At 41.2% G+C, this 17745-nt stretch overlaps 1 protein-coding gene across 1 annotated transcript in view; it reads left to right on the top strand.

Moving 5' to 3' along the window:
• The window catches only part of LOC132393479 (cell adhesion molecule DSCAM-like), a 702534-nt gene that overhangs the window by 57451 nt on the left and 627338 nt on the right, over positions 1 to 17745 (top strand). Inside the window, exons 2-3 of the mRNA XM_059968761.1 lie at positions 3868 to 4185; positions 10346 to 10492. Of these exons, the coding sequence (XP_059824744.1) occupies positions 3942 to 4185; positions 10346 to 10492 (391 nt within the window). The 5' untranslated portion in view covers positions 3868 to 3941. The remainder of the gene's footprint in view (positions 1 to 3867; positions 4186 to 10345; positions 10493 to 17745) is intronic.

Genomic DNA, 17745 nt, shown 5'->3' on the forward strand with positions numbered 1-17745 from the left:
TCAATATAACAGAGAAATACAATTGTATCAGTGTGGATTAACCAGTCTGATGGCCTGGTGGAAGAAGCTGTCCTGGACCCTGTTGGTTCTGGTTTTTATGCTGCGGTACAGTTTCCCGGATGGTAACAGCTGGAACAGTTTGTGGTTGGGGTGACTCGGGTCCCCAATGATCCTTTGGGCGCTTTTTACACACCTGTCTTTGTAATTGTCCTGAATAGTGGGAAGTTCACATCTACAGATGTGCTAGGCTGTCCACACCACTCTCTGCAGAGTCCTGCGATTGAGGGAAGTACAGTTCCCGTACCAGGCAGTGATGTAGCCAGTCAGGATGCTCTCAGTTGTGCCCCTGTAGAAAGTTCTTAGGATCTGGGGGCCCACACCAAACTTCTTCAACCATCTGAGGTGAAAGAGACTCTGTTATGCCTTTTTCACCACACAGCCAGTACGTACAGACCACATGAGGTCCTCGGTGATGTTTATGCCAGGGAACTTGAAGCTGTTCACTCTCTCAACCCCAGATCCATTGATGTCAATAGGGATCCATTGTAGTCTGCAACCAGCTCCTTTTGTAAAACCAAAAATAAAATAAACTATTTGTTACAGTGGGAAATATAAAGGTATATCAAGGATTCATATCTTGAAGGGTCAATTGTATTTTGTGAAAATTTATAAATGAGCATTGAGGGATATCTGTACGTGTCTCCAAGACTCAAGCCATTGCCAGAATAATCCCAGACACACAACAGAAACCAGCCTATTGTTTTCTTTTGTTCTTTGGTGTCACATGCGAAGATTTCAAACAGAATCTCATTCAGTCCCTTTTTTTTGGTGCCAAGTGCCAGGGAGTGTATACTGAAGAATATAAAAGAAAATGTTGCTGGGGTAGGGGGGATGGTGGGTTAACAGATGAGGAAAGATTGGTTAGGCTGGAGGTGAGCTCTTTGAAATAGATGTGTCAGAAGTAATGGGAGGTCTCAACAAAATGAAATTCTAAATTCAAAGTAAATTTATTATCAAAATGCTTCTGTCACCATACAACCTGAAATTCATTTTCTTGCGGGCACTCAATGTGGATACAAAGAAATGTGTATTTAATATTTGAGTAATCTTTGAGCACTATTGTAAACATTTTTTGATTCAGCATTTCTTTGTGTTTATATAATTCATTACTATTATACTGTTTGTACGAAGTACATGAATGGGATAAGTCATCACGTCATCTTGTCATTGTATGTGCATGTCTTACTCAAAGCAAAAATGAAATGAATGTACATGAGTTATCCAGGCCCCATGCTTTTTTTTTAAATTAGTTTTGTGTTTTGGAGTTACAAAGATAACAAGAAACACAATAGAATCAAAGAAAAACTACACACAAAAGAAATGAAGACAAACAAACAACCAATTTGCATAAGAAGACAAACTACAATTACAAAAAGAACAATAACAATAAATAAGGCACAGTGCAAAGTCTTAGGCAAATACAGATACATAGCCAGGGAATGCAAGACCTTTGCACAGTGCTGTATTTGTCAACATGGAGTGGAGAGTGAGTTTGTAAATCTGTCAGGAGCAAAGGATGTTGTCAGTGATGATGGTGGAACGCTGTGGGAGGGGTCAGGTGGCAGAGAAGGAGTGCCAGGGGTTGTGGGGGTGGCTCTGCATGGGTGCAGATATACTAAGCTCTGAGACAGCAGGAAGATCATTTGATTCCAAACAATCGGTTTATTGATCATTACAGAGTGTCTCTTTAGTACTTCCTCCTCCTTCCCCTTTCCCTTTCTGTAACCATGATTCCCTTCTCCTTGACTTGTGCACAGTACTGTGAATCAAAACTAATATTGAGAATGTGTGTTGTTGTATCCTTAAAAGTGTGATCAAGCGATTTGGAACAAAAGTATTAAGGCGATTAACAGGAAAGAGTCACATTGTCATAGAGTACAAGAACTTGACCCAATGTCCTTCAAGTGCCCATTACCTTTGAACTTGCACCAACTCCATTTTGTTCACTTGACAGAGAGATCAATAAATAACCTGGAGTCATAGATTTAAGGTAAAGGATGAAAAGACCAGCAAAGGTTGATGGGAAAACAGTTTCTCATCTAAAAATTGGTGGAGGTTCATGAACTCGCCATGTGAATGAATGGTTGAATCAAAATCACTTGTCAGAATTAAAATGTACTTGCTGGAAAATACCAGCCTGTGTAGCACCATTCATGAACTCATGGAGCTTGGCATCCAATTGATTGCTTTTGAAATGTAATCTCTCCTGTACTGTGAGGGCTCGTAAACTGACCTGGCCAACAGGAAATCTCCACATCTCCATCTAATCTTCAAAGAGCTCAGGATTGAGGAAATGTGCTTTTATCTTGTTTTCTGGGCTTTGAGGTTGCTGGTGAGGCTAATGTGGGAACTTTAGACAGAAGAAGTGAGAGATTGTAGATTATAAGACCATAAGATGTAAGAGTAGAATTACTCCATTTGGCCCATTGAGTCTGCTCTGCTATTCCATCATGTCTGATCCTTTCTTTTTCAGTTCGGCCCTGCTCCCTGGCCTCCTCCCTGTAACCTTTGATGCCATGTCCATCCAATCAAGAACCTATCAAGCTCTGCCTTAAATATACCAAATGACCTGGCCTCCACCACTACCTGTGGTAATAAATTCCACAAATTCACCACCCTCTGGCTAAATAAATTTCTCCATATCTCTGTTTTAAATGGACACCACCCTATCCTGAGGCTGTGCCCTGTTGTCCAAGACTCCTCTACCATGGGAAACATCCTTTCCACATCAACTCTATCTAGTCCTTTCAACATTCGAAAAGTTTCTATGAGATCCCCCCCTTAGCCTTCTAAATTCCAGTAAGTACAGACCCAGAGTTATCAAATGTTCTTCGTATGATAACCCTTTCATTCCTGGAATCATCCTTGTGAACCTCCTCTGAACCTTCTCTAATGACAGCACATCTTTTCCTGGGTGAGGAGCCCATAACTGTTCATAGTACTCAAGGTGAGACCCTGCCAGAGCCATATAAAGCCACAGCATCATATCCTTGCTCTTGTATTCTAGACCTCTTGAAACGAATGCTAACGTTGTATTTGACTTCCTCACCACCGACTCTACCTGCAAGTTAACCTTTAAGGTGTTCTACACAAGGACTCCCAAGTCCCTTTGCATCTCAGATTTTTGAAATTTCTCCACTTACAGAAAATAGTCTGCACATTTATTTCATCTACCAAAGCAGAAGAATGATACTCTGTATAATTATATAATATTATATCAGTGATTAAACAGCTATGTTCTTCCTCAGTAAAATGGACACTTGAGTGTTTTGCTTTTGCTTTGTCTCATCGATTGGATGGACACCAATTGTAGTGTGATTAAAAGGAAAACATGCAACACATACAAAGTGGGTGGTATAACACAGACTATAGGATATTTTACATGTGCTAAAGGGAGTCCTCATTTTAACGGGTTCACTGAAAGATTGCACCACCAATTTTGTCTGCATTTTGGGCTTACGATTCTAGGCTTGACTGCATCACACAGAAATGCTGAAGGAACTCAGATGGTCAGGCAGCATCTGTGGAGAGGAATAAAGAGTTAACATTTCAGGTTGAGACTCTTCATCAGGGTTTGATGAACATCCAGCATCTTGTGCATGCTACTCAGCATTTCCATCCTCTGCAGAATTTCCTGTGTTTCTGATTGACTCTATAACCTTTAGATTCAATGGCAAGAGTATTACTAACCTTGCCACATTTGAATCATTAGTGATGGAGTATAATATCACTGATTTATTAATGCAAGGATGTGAATTTTTTTCTGTTCTATGCTAAAACAGATTGCCTTGCCTTGTCTTGTTTCAGTTGCCAGTGAAGATCTGCAGTCCAGTTTATATTTTGTCAATGGATCTCTGCAAGAGGTAGTCTTCGCCAGTACCATGGGGACATTGTTAACATGCCCTGCATCAGGGAATCCCCCAGCAACGCTGCGCTGGTACCACGCAACTGGAGAAGAGATGTACGACGTTCCAGGGATCCGGCAAGTCCATCCGAACGGCACCCTCCAGATCTTCCCCTTCCCCCCTTCAAGTTTTAATAACTTAATCCATGACAGTTTGTACTATTGCACAGCAGAAAATCCTTCAGGGAAAATTAGAAGTCAGGATATTCATATTAAAGCCGGTGAGTGGCCTGAGAACATTCTTGATATGGCTGAGACAAGATGATCTGGCTGACTTGAAATGTTGGTCATTCCCATGTTGCCCTTGCGTTCTAGTAGAATCACAGATTGGTACCACATAGGTCACTTGATTAACCATAGAACCATAGAACACTACAGCACAGTACAGGCCCTTCAGCCCTCCATGTTGTGCCGACCCATATAATCCTTAAAAAAATTACTAAACCCACACTACCCCATAACCTTCCATTTTTCTTTCATCCACGTGGCTGCCCAAGAGGCTCTTAAATACCCCTAATGTTTTAGCCTCTGCCACCATCCCTGGCAAGTCATTCCAGGCACTCACAACTCTCTGTGAAAAACTTACCCCTGATGTCTCCACTAAACTTCCCTCCCTTAATTTTGTACCTATGCCCTCTGGTGTTTGCAATTGGTGCCCTGGGAAACAGGTACTGATTATCCACCCTAACTATGCCTTTCATAATCTTGTAGACCTCTATCAAGTCCTCTCTCATTCTTCTACACTCCAAAGAGAAAAGTCCCAGCTCTGCTAACCTTGCTTCATATGACTTGTTCTCCAAACCAGGCAACATCCTGGTAAATCTCCTCTGCACCCGCTCCATAGCTTCCATATGCTTCCTATAATGAGGTGACCAGAACTGAACACAATTCTTTGGAGAATACCTGGAGGTCAAAGAAAGAACATGCAAACACTGAGGTGAGGATTGAATTGGGGGGGGCGGGAATGGTGAGTGACCCGTGTAGTACTACAGCTCACAGCTCCACGAACCCACATTCAATCCTGACCTCTGGTTTCTTGGTGTGGAGTTTGCACGGTCTCTTTGTGACCTCCTGGAATTCTTCCTACATTCCAAAAATATGGTTTTAATCAGTTAACAGATCACTGTAAATTGCCACTGATGTGTAGGTAGGCTGTAGGGTCTGGAGAGATTTAATGGGAATGTAGGAAGAATAAAGGAGGATTGGTGTAAATTGACACTTGATTGTTATTGTGGACTCGGTAGGTTGAAGGGCTAATCTATGTCTTAGAGACATTGAGCACAACAAAACAGAAACAGCTCCTTTGGCTCATCCTGTTCATGCTGAACTGTAATTTTTCCTAGTCCCGTTCAGCTGCACTGGGATCATAAATCTCCATAGCTCTCTCATCCCTGTGCTTATTATCAAAGCTTCTCTTAAATGTTGCATTTGAATTGGCATCCAACACTTCCAGAGGCAGCTCATTCCACACTCACGCCACCCCATATGAGTGAAGAAGTTTCCCCTTAAATATTTCACCTTTCACCCTTAATCTATGACCTCTAGTCTTGCCCAACCCTAGTGGAAAAAGCCTCTATCAAATCTCCTCTCATTCTCCTGCACTCCAGGGAAATAAGTCCTAACCTATTCAACCTATTCCCTATAACTCAAGTCCCTTCAACATCCATATAAATCTTCTCCAGGCTCCTGCAGTCTTTTTGATAGCTTTCCTGCACATAGGTGACCAGGACTATATACAATTCTTCAAATATGGCCTCACCAGCGCCTTCTACAGCTTCAACATAACATTCCAACTCTTGTTCTTAATACTTTGATATATGAACGCCAATGTGCCAAAAGCTCATAACAACTCTATCTACCCGTGATGCCACTTTCAAGGAATTGTGGATCTCCTTTCCCTGTTTCAGTCATTTCTGACTGTCTCCTGTTATTCCCCTTAATTTTTTTTTAATCCAAGTTACTATTCAATTCCCTTTTTGCAAGTTTCTAATAAGAATCCACCCACCCTATCAGGAGGTGTATTCTGAACACAACTTGTCACATTAGAGACTTCTATTTGTTCCTCTTCTGTTGCCAATTATGTCAACTGAGCATCCTTGAGTTATAACATACACTTGCCAGAGAAAATATAAAATTTTAGCAAATCCGACAGTTCCGAAAAAGAGAAACTTATTTTTAATGTTGAAGATCAAAGCTGCTTCATTGGAGTAACTATCACCGTGAACTATTAAATACCCCCTTTCATCTTTGTATTTTGTTCCAAAGCTGCCTCTTTCATTCTTTTGCATAACTGAAATCTCTCATCACAGTTGAGACCTTTCCAATATACAAAATATGGTATGCAAAATCGAGGGGTACAGCCAGGATAAATGCAACCTGGCTTTTTTCCATTGAGGTTGAGTGGAACTAAGTAAAAGGTGAAGGGTGAAATATTTAAGGGTACTAGATGGGTTGAAGGGCATTTTTCTGTACTGTAATACTCTATGACTCAATAAATGTACTCAGAATCCTCCCAAATGTTTTAAAATCCTTCTTGAGGTATGGTTGATAGCATTAACCAGAGTTTTGTAAAGATTGAGCACACTCTGTGCATCACTAAATAGTTGTTTTGGTCTATACAATGCTTTCCAGTCTCTCAGAGAAGTGTTAGCCTAATGGACTGGAAAAAAGCCATGAGATCCCCATGAGCCTGCTCTGTCATTCAATAAAATCAATCCTTACCCTGACATCAAGTCTCCCTTTCTGCCAGGTTGACCTTGGCCTGGAATATTCTTAATTGTTAAACATCCTCAGGCCTCTGAGGCTGACAACATAGGGAAATGTTTTCTTCCTTTCAGTTCAAAATGCCTAACCCCTAATGATGCCTCACTGCTCTGGTCAACCCCACCTCCATCTTGAGGAAATAACTCTTTGCATCTACCTTATGGATCCTTCTCAGAATCTGGTATGTCTAGAACTGCCATGAGAGTTCAAATCCTGCCATGACAATGAAATACAAACATGAGAAAATCTGCAGAAGCTGGGAATCCAAGCAACAGGCACAAAATGCTGGAGAAACTCGGCAACCAGGCAGCATCTACGGAAGAGATGACTGCGCAGCCATTACATTGTTATAAAACCTATTTACAAATACCATTCTATAAAGGAAACCTACTCTTTTGCAATTGGAAAAAAAGAAAAACTTAAAAGGAACTTAAACCCTAAGTTGCAGGAGGCAGGAAAATGAGTGACTGTCAGGAGAAGGAAGGGGAATGAGCAGCCAGTGCAGAGTACCCCCGTGACCATTCCCCACAGTACTAAGTATATTGCTTTGGACACTGTTGAGGGAAATAACCTACCAGAGGGTGCAGCAGCGACTCGGCCTCTGACACTGAGCCTGGCTCTGTGGCTCGGAAGGGGAGGGGGGAGAAGAGGACTGCAGTAGTGACGGGGGGATTCCATAGTTAGAGGAGTAGGAACAAGATTCGGTGAATGTGAAAGAGTCACCCAGACGGTATTTTGCCTTCCAGGTGCCAGGGTCAGGGATGTTTCAGGTTGCATCCACCTGGGTCATTGCAATCTTTCCTGGGGAAGGTATGACCTGTATAAAAGGGATGGGTTACACCTGAACCCGAAGGGGGACCAATATCTTTGTGGGCTGATTTTTTAGAGCTGTTGGGAGGGGTTTAAACTAATTTAGTGGGGGGAGGGAGGGGACGAAAAGGAACTGGAGTGGTAGGGCTGAGAATGGGGCAGTTAGTATATGAGCAGATGCAGTGTGTAGTGAGATTGTCAGGAAGTACAGGCAGATGACAGGAACTCATTGAGGAAATAATGAGCAGGATAGATAAAGCAGAATTGGTAGATGTTTTTACTTAGAGTTTCAGAAAGCCTTTGACAAGGTACCACACATGAGGCTGTTTAACAAGATAAGAGCCAGTGATATTACAGAAAAGATGCTAGCATGGATAGAGGATTGACTAGTTAGCAGAAGGCAATGAGCGAGAATAAAGCTAGCCTTTACTGGTTGGCTGTTGTTGACTAGTGGTGTTCTGCAGCGATCAGTGTTGGGACTGCATCTTTTTGCTTTATACGTCAATGTCTTGGATGACAGAATTGATAACTTTGTAGCTGTTTGTGGATGATATGAAGATAGGTTGAGAGGCAGGTAGTGTTAAGGAAACAGGGAGATTGCAGAAGGGCTTGGGCAGATTAGGAGAATGGCAAAGAAGTGGTAGATGGAATACAGTGTTGGAAAGTGTACAGTCATGCACTTTGGTAGAAGAAATAAAAGGGTAGACTATTTTCTGAATGGGGAGTAGATTAAAAAAATCCGAGGTGCAAAGGTCCTTAAAGGCCAACTTTAGGATGCAGGATTCCCTAAAGGTCAACTTGCAGGTTGCATAGGTAGTGAGGAAGTCAAATTCAATGTTAGCTTTCATTTCAAGAGGACTAGAATATAAAAGCAAGGATGTAATGCTGAGGCTTTATAAGTCACTAGTGAGGCCTCACTTGGAGTATTGTTAGTAGTTTTAGGCTCCTTCTCTAAGAAAGGTGGTGCTGGCATTGGAGAGGGTTCAGAGGACGTTCTTAAGAATGATTCTGGGAATGAAAGGGTTACTGTATGAGAAGCGTTTGATGGCTTTGGACCTGCACTTGCTGGAGTTTAGAAGAATGAGGGAGATCTCATTGAAACCTATCACGTTTTGAAAGGTCTATGCAGAGAGGGTGTTTCCCACAGTGAGGGAGTTTAGCACCTGAAAGTTCAGTCTCAGAAGAGGGGGATGGCCATTAAGAATGAAGATGAAGGGAAATTTTCTTAGCCACAGGCTTGTGAATCTGTGGAATTCATTACCACAGCCGGCAGTGAAGGCCAGGTCATCGGGTGTATTTAAGATGGAAGTTGATAGGCTCTTGATTGGTCAGGACATGAAAGGTTACAGGGAGAGCTGGGTTGAGAGGGAAATGGATCAGTCATGATGAAATGGCAGAGCAGAGTCGATGGGCCAACTGGCCTAATTCTGCCGCTGTGTCTTATGTCATGAACCACTCTGACTAATAAAAACCTGGGGGGAAGATCAGAACTACTGAAAGTTCTTCACAGGTTCTTCAGTGATTAAGATTCTAGGAGAAACTCTTTTCTAAAATGTGCTTGAGAACTGAGCATTATGAACGAGGCATTTACCATCCATTTTTTCTGACATTGACGTCTTCTTTTAGTGCAGTTAATAGTATTAGAATTGGAACTGAACTCATTCATCTTTAACAACTTAGCTGCTGCTCCTATGAGATTGCGTTTTACGGAATCTCTTAAAGCAGTTAATCGTCTTCCCTTATTTTGGATCTTTTACAACTTCCTGTGTATTTCCAGCATGGTGTTTCTTTCTCCTTGCAGTGAGGAGATGTTCACTCCCATTGACCCACTCCTGGTTCCTCCACAGATGCTACTTAGCCCGCTGAGTCCTTGCTTTTTTTGTTCACTCGCTTTGCCTAGTCTAATTCACTAAATTACAGTACCACCAGCATTTCAGTCTCGCAATGAAGGATCCCCTGGAAAATCAAGAGGAAACCCAGTGGGAGCAACACACAAAGTGCTGGAGGAACCCAGCAGGTCATGTAGCGTCAATGGAGAAAAATGGACAGTTGATGTTTCTGCTCAGTCAAATGGTCTTAATGCACAGCTTAATAGCATGTGCATGTTATGTCCAGTTCCATTTATTTTTTTTTAACAGATGCATTGCAGAACAGTCCCATCAGTCCCAATGCTTCACGCTGTCTAGGATCCCTCCTATTTAACCTGTGCCTAATCACAGGACAATTTACAATGACCAATTAACCTACTAACTGGTATGTCTTTGGTCTGTGGGAGGAAACAAAAGAGAATGTCGTGTTAACAGCTATGCTACCATGGTGCCCCAAACATGTATTAGAAATTTGCTGTGGTGTTGCCATGGTATGCAACAAGAAGCAACATTCAACATTGATAAGAATAAAGAACGGCTATAGAATAAAATGTGCAGAAATACTAGCATGTGTTTACAGTTCAGATGTATTGACTTCATTGGAGTACATTGTATAGGATGTGTAAGAATCACGTGAGTAGAGAAAGTACCATAGTATATATAGATACAGTAGATCTAGTAATACTTAAGAGGAAATTTCCTATTTCTCTATTTACCTTGACCCAATTTAAGCTCTGCAATTCCATTCTTAAGCTACACTATCATTCTAACTCAATTGATCTTTCTTCATGACTTGCCTCTATGACCAAGCTTTCTATCATCTATTCCCTTATTTTGCTCAGACTCGGTTATTGCTTGGTGTACTTTAATGTAAAAGAAAGTTGCTGTTGTGTGTTAAACTGCTTGACAACACCAACTCAATCCGGCTTTTTGTTCTCAGTCTTAAGAGAGCCCTATACGGTCCGTGTGGAGGACCAGAAAGCCATGCGAGGGAACATAGCAGCCTTCAAGTGCATTATCCCTTCCTCTGTGGAGACTTATATCACTGTAGTGTCATGGGAGAAAGACACAGTCTCACTTGTCTCAGGTAAGGTCACATTTATTTCCTTTACAAAGGTTGTAAGGTAAATAATAATTAAAAGATGTTCTTTGATTGTGGCAAATGCTGCAGATGTCTTTCCAGGGGAATGAACGATATTTAATTAATTGGATTTGGGTTGAAGTTTAAGGAACGTTTTTTTTCCACCTCTGACATTTTCAATTTTCCATAATCTTTCAAGAGTTAAGTGAGCATTAATTCATGAAATTAAGAAAACTAGTAATTAAATATTATACATTTTACTTCTTGGAGAATATTATTAACAATTTTTGTCCTAGTGACAAATAAAACTGAAGGTTTTGTGCAGTAATGTTGGGCTTTGGATATCACAACTCCTTTGGTGGATGTCTGCGTGCTGCAGTCAGTGGCATTTTGCCCTGTGTTTGGTGTAGATCTGTGTTTTATCTTTGAACTAATACTGCCTCTCAGTCATCTTGATGTGTGGCTGGGGGAAAGCAGTATGAACAGCTGGAATGGCTGAAGGATTGATATGTTTCACACACTAATTTGCTCATACTTGCTTCTAATTCCTTGCTGATTCAGAATTTGTGAGCCTGGGATTGCAGGAGTGATAGACAGCCATAATCATGTAATAAAAACCTGAAACAATGGGGAGAGGTGCAACACTTCCCTGGCATTTTTAAACTAAAGCACTAGTATAACGTTCCTCTGACTATTTTGCATTAATGATAGAACTGAATTAGCAGGTTACATTTGAAAGTACATATTTTTATTTGGTTAAATATCATAGTTTGCGTACACTGACATATGTGTTCATAGTAAAAAGGGAGAATTTGTTTCAACCAATTGCTGGATAGCATTGTCAAATACTAAAGCTTTGTATGTGTTCATAAGTTCAATATGTGTGTCAGTACCTACTTCCGAGAGCTCTGGCTGAATGGCTTTCATTTGGTGGAGGAACTAGAGAATACGATTTTGTTTCATGATTTTTTTTCAGGAGTGGAGTCTTCTTGCATTATTACATGTATTCAAGGTTCCTGCACATTTTGTATCTGCAATCAAAAGCTTTCTCTTGGCTTTGCTGTGTGCAGGCCTGGTGAATGTTGGTCACTCATTTTAAACCCTGTGGTATATGACGGCCTGCTTAACTCTGTCGGTGTCAAATGGTTGTCCTAATCTGCTTTCCAATGAAGAACACAGCTTGTGAGTGATTGAACATTTGCAACGCTCGTCCCAGCAGCAGAAATGTGGTTGCTAACCTCCTCAATCAATGGATCTTGATTGCATGATGAGATAATGCAGAAGGTATGAATCCCATAATTTGTTCAGAAAACTATGAGTGAAAAAAAGACTTCAAAGCCTCTGGGAAATCCAATCTCTCATTCTTGCTGCCTCAGGAAAGACCCACCCACCCTGGACATTCTCTGTTCTTTCCTCCCCCCCTCCCCACTGGGTAGAAGATAAAAAGCCTGAAGCATGTACCACCAGGCCTAAGGACAATTTCTACCCTGTCATTATGATGTCCTCTGGTACCATAGAATGAACTCTTAACTTTACAGTCTACCTTGTTATGATTCAGTCCCTTGTTTACCTGCACACTGCACATCCTCTGCAGCTGTTACACCTTATTCATCGTTGTCATTTTTTTTTTAACCTCAATGCGCTGTGCAATGATTTGATCTGTATGAACAGTGTACAAGACAATTTTTCACCCGTATCCCTATCTCAGTAAATGTGACAACAATAAATCAAATACAATTCCAAAAATCCTCCTCCCCTTTTGTGACCAGGGTAAGAATGGCTGAGAAGATCACTGGGGTCTCTCTCCCATTCTTAGGGGACATTTATCAGGAGCGCATTAGGAGTACAAACACATCCATCCAGGAATGCCTTACTTTGTCTGGTGAGCCAGAATTAGGTTGGTGTTTAAACAATGGTAATCAGGGAGAAAAAAGGAGCACATTCTAACAAGGAATTCCACTGTATTGATCCCAGCAATTCAGCCTTTCAAAGCCAGATTCATTTAAGATTTTCCAATATTGCAGGCCCAACAATATATGGACTAGTCAATAAAAGCTCTGTTCTTTTTTCCATCCATTCCTCTGTCAATGCTTAGTGCACTGGGGAAACTGACCTTTTGTACGGGGGAGGGAGGGGAAGAAAAGACTTCTAGTTCCGCTTTGCAGAATTATTCCTGATGACATAATCCCTTTTATTGATCTGCTGCAGATATTTATTATAGCTGAGGTCCAGTGCTACTACAGTCAGCAAACAAATTGAGTTTGATTTAATGGAGATTATCATCTCTTGCCTTTGATTGAACGCTTATAAATATGACCAACGTTAAAGTCCCTTGAGGAAATATTTTAAACAGGCATGTGTCAAGCCAAGCCTTTAAGGGCTTTAAATGCCAAAGGTCAGTGAAGCATCTGACATGTGTTGTGAATGGCCAGACACAAGTAAGAATGATTGCTAATTGTTCAATTATTACTATTGTTTTTAATGCATTTTATTCAATTAGCTAATGGGCTGAAGGTTATGTTAATGTTCTTAATAAATGAAAACTATAAATTTAGGGGTATTGGCATTTTTAAAGAGAGTATGCCTGAGGGACTGTTAAAATGGGCATTATAAAAATATTCAAAGGACCTTTTTTAACAAAATGTGGTTTACTCTTCAGTTGTACATATTGCCATAACTTGCAGTTTGAACTTGTAAGATCAAACACTGGCAATGTTGTTGAACAAGTTGAGAGGTGAAGGCTCACCCCAACTCTCCCTCCCTTCTCCAGCTCAAAGGTTTTGAGTTATTGCAAAGCAGCCCATTTTTGTGCAATGCAAAGTCAGCTGAGTGACGGGGTGCATGAAGGCATGCAGGCTACAAGTAGGGGATAATGATCTGGAGCCATAATGCATCTGGATTGCCATAGTAACAGAAGCAAGGCATGCAGAAACAGGGAGGTATGTTGAACTTTCCTAAAGCATTGTTTAAACTGGAAGTTGAGCAACGTATCCAATTCTGGTCACTAGAATGTGAATCTGCTAGATAGAGCACAAATGAGATTTCCTGGAATGTTTCCAAGAATGAGGGATTCGGCTATGAAGCTGTGCCTATCCTCCTAAACAACAAAGAGTGTGAAGAGCCTTGACAGAAGGTACGAGGTGTTGATGAGGTCCTTTTGCTGGACAGTTCATGGGCAAGGAACTACAGGTATGAAGTGAGCGGCACAAGACACACAGGTGTGAGGAATAAATTCTGCCCATTGAAAGATTCGATGAACTCACTGTCTGTAAGGATACTGGAAAGAGAGTCCGTCAGGTTTTCAAAGGGGACTTGGATGGACTCTGAATGGAAAGTAATCTAGAGGGTTACAGAGAAGGAGTGGAGAAGTGGATGTACTGGACTAATGCCAACTTGGGCCCATTGTTTTGAGTCATCATTAGCTATGCTGCATCAGAATACAGCTTCAAGGTATTAATATCTCAGATGTTTACACCTCCGGCCTTTTTGTTGAGTCCTAGACATTCTTTCAGAGCTCAGGTGGCATCTCATTGCCAGAGATGTGCCCAAGCAACATGCTCAATCAGATAATGCACAATAATGTCAGAGTCGGGATGCAACAGTGAAAAGCTCAGAAATCAGACTTTGTCTAAAAAAGCTGCATTGTCTTCACAAAACAGTCTTCACTCTGTTGACAGGCAAAGGGCATGCTGAGAAAGTGTATTCAATTTTGGGATTTATGTTCCCATCCTTCTCTGTAGAGAACAATAATTTTGGTAATAAATGTGTCTTTGTTATCTACAGAATATTAGGATTTTTCATATTATTCTTTTGGGAATGAAAGGCTTATCGTACAGGGAACATTTAATGGTCTGGGCCTGTAGTCACTGGACCTTAGAAGAATGGAGGGGGATCTCTTTTGAAGTCTATCAGAAGTTGAAAGGCCTCGATAGAGTGGATGTGCGGAGGATATTTTCTATTGTGGAGGACATCCATTTGGAACAGAGATGAGGAAGAATTTCTTTAGCCAGGAGTGGTGAACTGGTGGAATTCGTTGCCACAGATGACTGTGAAGGGCAAATCATTGTGGAGACTGATAGGCTCTTGATTAAGCAAGGTGTGAAAAGCTACAGGAATAAGGCAGGAGAATAGGGTTGAGAGGGAAATGAATCAGCCATAATGAAATGACAGAGCAGAGTTGATGGGCTAAAAGGCCTAATTCTGCTCCTTGTACTATGGTCTTATGGAAATCTTTGTTTGGATGTTGGGGTTGGGTGCATTGATTTGAAGCAGTGATCCAACTGGTGACTTCTGACAACAAATTGACCTCTCCTGATCCCAGGGATCTTTCTTCTACATCCCAGACTATGGACATTCCTGGCAAGCCCAGCATCATTGCCTGGAACTTGCTCATCTATTTTAGAGGGTGGTCAGGTGTCTTTCTTTCTTTTCTTTCTTTCTAAATCTTTTTATTAATATTAGTAATATGGACAGAATACAAATTATATATTGATAAAGAAATTACCAACATACAAATTCCATTACAGATGAAAAAAAACAGACATAATAGTTACAATATAAATGAGTTTACCAAGACATAAGCCATACAATATATGTATGAACATGGTAAGTCTAAATATTTCGTAATGTATGATATAAAGAAAACAGAAAAAAGAAAGAAAAACAATAAAAAAAATATATAATGCAAAACTAGGTGTCAACCATATTACCACGTTTAGGTCTTCGTGTAGTGGCTTGGGAGGATATCGCTGTCAAATGTCACCAACTCTATCCTTAAAAGTTTCTCTGGGCTTCCTTTGTATATACAGCATGTAAAAGAGCTTACCAGACAGCCTTTCAAAAGATACTCAACAGCTGGGATAGCCAGGAGCAGCAAATAAAAGAAGAGAAAGCACTCTCCTTCTTCCCTTTTAGTTGCGCTGATTCTAGATAAATCCTCATTTTTTCATTTAGAGATCCTCATGGTAACCAACCCTTCCAGCCCAATTGGTGTGCGCTGCTCAATTACACTCATGAGACCAATCAACCTACTAACCCATAGGTTTTTGGAACGTGGGAGGAAACCAGAGCACCTGGAGGAAGCCCACATGGTAATGAGAACGTATAAACTCCTTGCAGACAGTGTAACAGTCGCATAGTGGTCAGGGCAATGCTTTACAGTACTAGTGACCCAGGATCATTTCCTACCGCTGTCTGTAAGGAGTTTATACATTCTCCCAGTGACTCCAGTTTCCTCCCACAGTCCAAAGACGTACTGGTTGGTAGGTTAATTAGTCATTGTAAATTGTCCTGCGATTAGGCTAGCGTTAATTAGGTGGGCTGCTGAGTGGTGTGGTTCAATTTGAATTGAATTGACTTTATTACTTACATCCTTCATATACATGAGTAAAAATCTTTATGTTACGTCTCCGTTCAAATGTGCAATGTACAATTATAGAAATTTATAACAAATATGTACAACAGAATAGTCAATATAACATAGAAATACAGTTGTGTCAGCGTGAATTAATCAGTCTAATGCCTGGTGGAAGAAGCTGCCCTGGAGCCTATTGGTCCTGGCTTTCATGCTGTGCTACCATTTTCTGGATGCTAGCAGCTGAAATATATTGTGGTTGGGTGACTCGAGTCCCCAGTGATCCTACGGGCCCTTTTTACACACTTGTCTTTGTAAATGTCCTGAATAGTGGGAAGTTCACATCCACAGATGCGCTGGGCTGTCCGCACCACTCTCTGCAGAGTCCTGCGATTGAGGGAAGTACAGTTCCCATACCAGGCAGTGATGCAGCCAGTCAGGATGCTCTCAATTGTGCCACTGTTGAAATTTATTAGGAATTGGGGGCCCATACCAAACCTCTTCAACCGTCTGAGGTGAAAGAGGCAATATTGTGCCCTTTTCACCACATAGCTGGTGTGTACAGACCATGTGAGATCCTCAGTGATGTTTATGCTGAGGAACTTGAATCTGTTCATGCTCTCAACCCCAGATCCATTGATGTCAATAGGGGTTAGCCCGTCTCCATTCCTCCTGTAATCCACAACCAGCTCCTTTGTTTTTGTGACGTTGATGGAGAGAATGGTCAGAAGGGTCTATTCTGCAGTGTCTCAATTAAAAAAAAACATTGGAATGGAACCCGGGCCACTGGCGCAATAATAGTGTTGTACTAACCACTCGACTACATTCCTATATTTACATCATTCTCTGCTCCCCTTGATCAGTGTCATTACCTGGCTAAAAGCATGTGTATTATTTTCAGGTCCACAGCAGCTAAATTACAGAGATCAATCAATACAATGTTAACAGAGCCTCTCCGTGAATCTATTTCATATTGGATTTCAAAATTGGTTGTCCTCAGCAGACTGTCAGTATGAATATTTCTTTAAATTTACAATGGTCAGAAGAACAAATTAGATTTTTACCTCAGTCATGAGTGGTTGCATACTAAGTAATGAGAAAATGACACACTGTAGATCCTTTGCAGTTTGGTGCTTGCTAATTCACAGCCGTGTGGAGCAGATCTGGGCAACTGGAGACAAGGTGGTAGTAATGAAGACACCTAGCTATGCACAGGCAGAATCAGCGTTCTGAGGATTTTTGCAGAAACGATGAAACCCAATGTATTGCGTGTGGCAGTAGTGTTGCAGTTAGTGAAACACTATTACAGTGCCAGTGACTCAGACTGAAAGAAGTTTCTACATTCTTCCTGTGGCCTTTCCCTAGATGCTCCAGTTCCCTCCCACATTCCAAAGATGTTTGGGTTAGGCCGGCAAGTTTGCTAGAGCTGTAGAAAGACGCTTAAACTAATATGGTTGGGGACTGGAACCAGTATGATAGAGCTGAGGATGAGCCAACAGGTTTACAAGTAGATGATGTAATGTGAATGTAAGGAAGGACAAGCCAATGGTTGGGTACAAATGCAGATGTACTACAGAGGCAAAATTCATAAGGCGAAGAACGCAAGACTGAAGTTGCTGTATTTAAATGCACGTAGCATTTGGGATAAGGTGGATGAACTCGTGGTGGCAATTAGAGATTGGTTGGTATGACGTGGGCATCACAGTCGTGGCAAAAAGAAGGTCATAGTAGGGAGTTTAAAATCAAAGAAGACACTTTGTATTGAAAGAGCAGGCAGGAAGAGATTAGTAAGAGATGGAACTACATCTTTAGAAAGAGCTGACGTAAGGTCAGAGGATGTTGAATCTTTGTGGGTGGAGTTAAAAAACTGCAAGGATTAAAAAAAAAATCAGTGGAATCATATATA

This window comes from Hypanus sabinus, chromosome 4, assembly GCF_030144855.1.
Source record: "Hypanus sabinus isolate sHypSab1 chromosome 4, sHypSab1.hap1, whole genome shotgun sequence".
Lineage (NCBI taxonomy): Eukaryota > Metazoa > Chordata > Chondrichthyes > Myliobatiformes > Dasyatidae > Hypanus > Hypanus sabinus.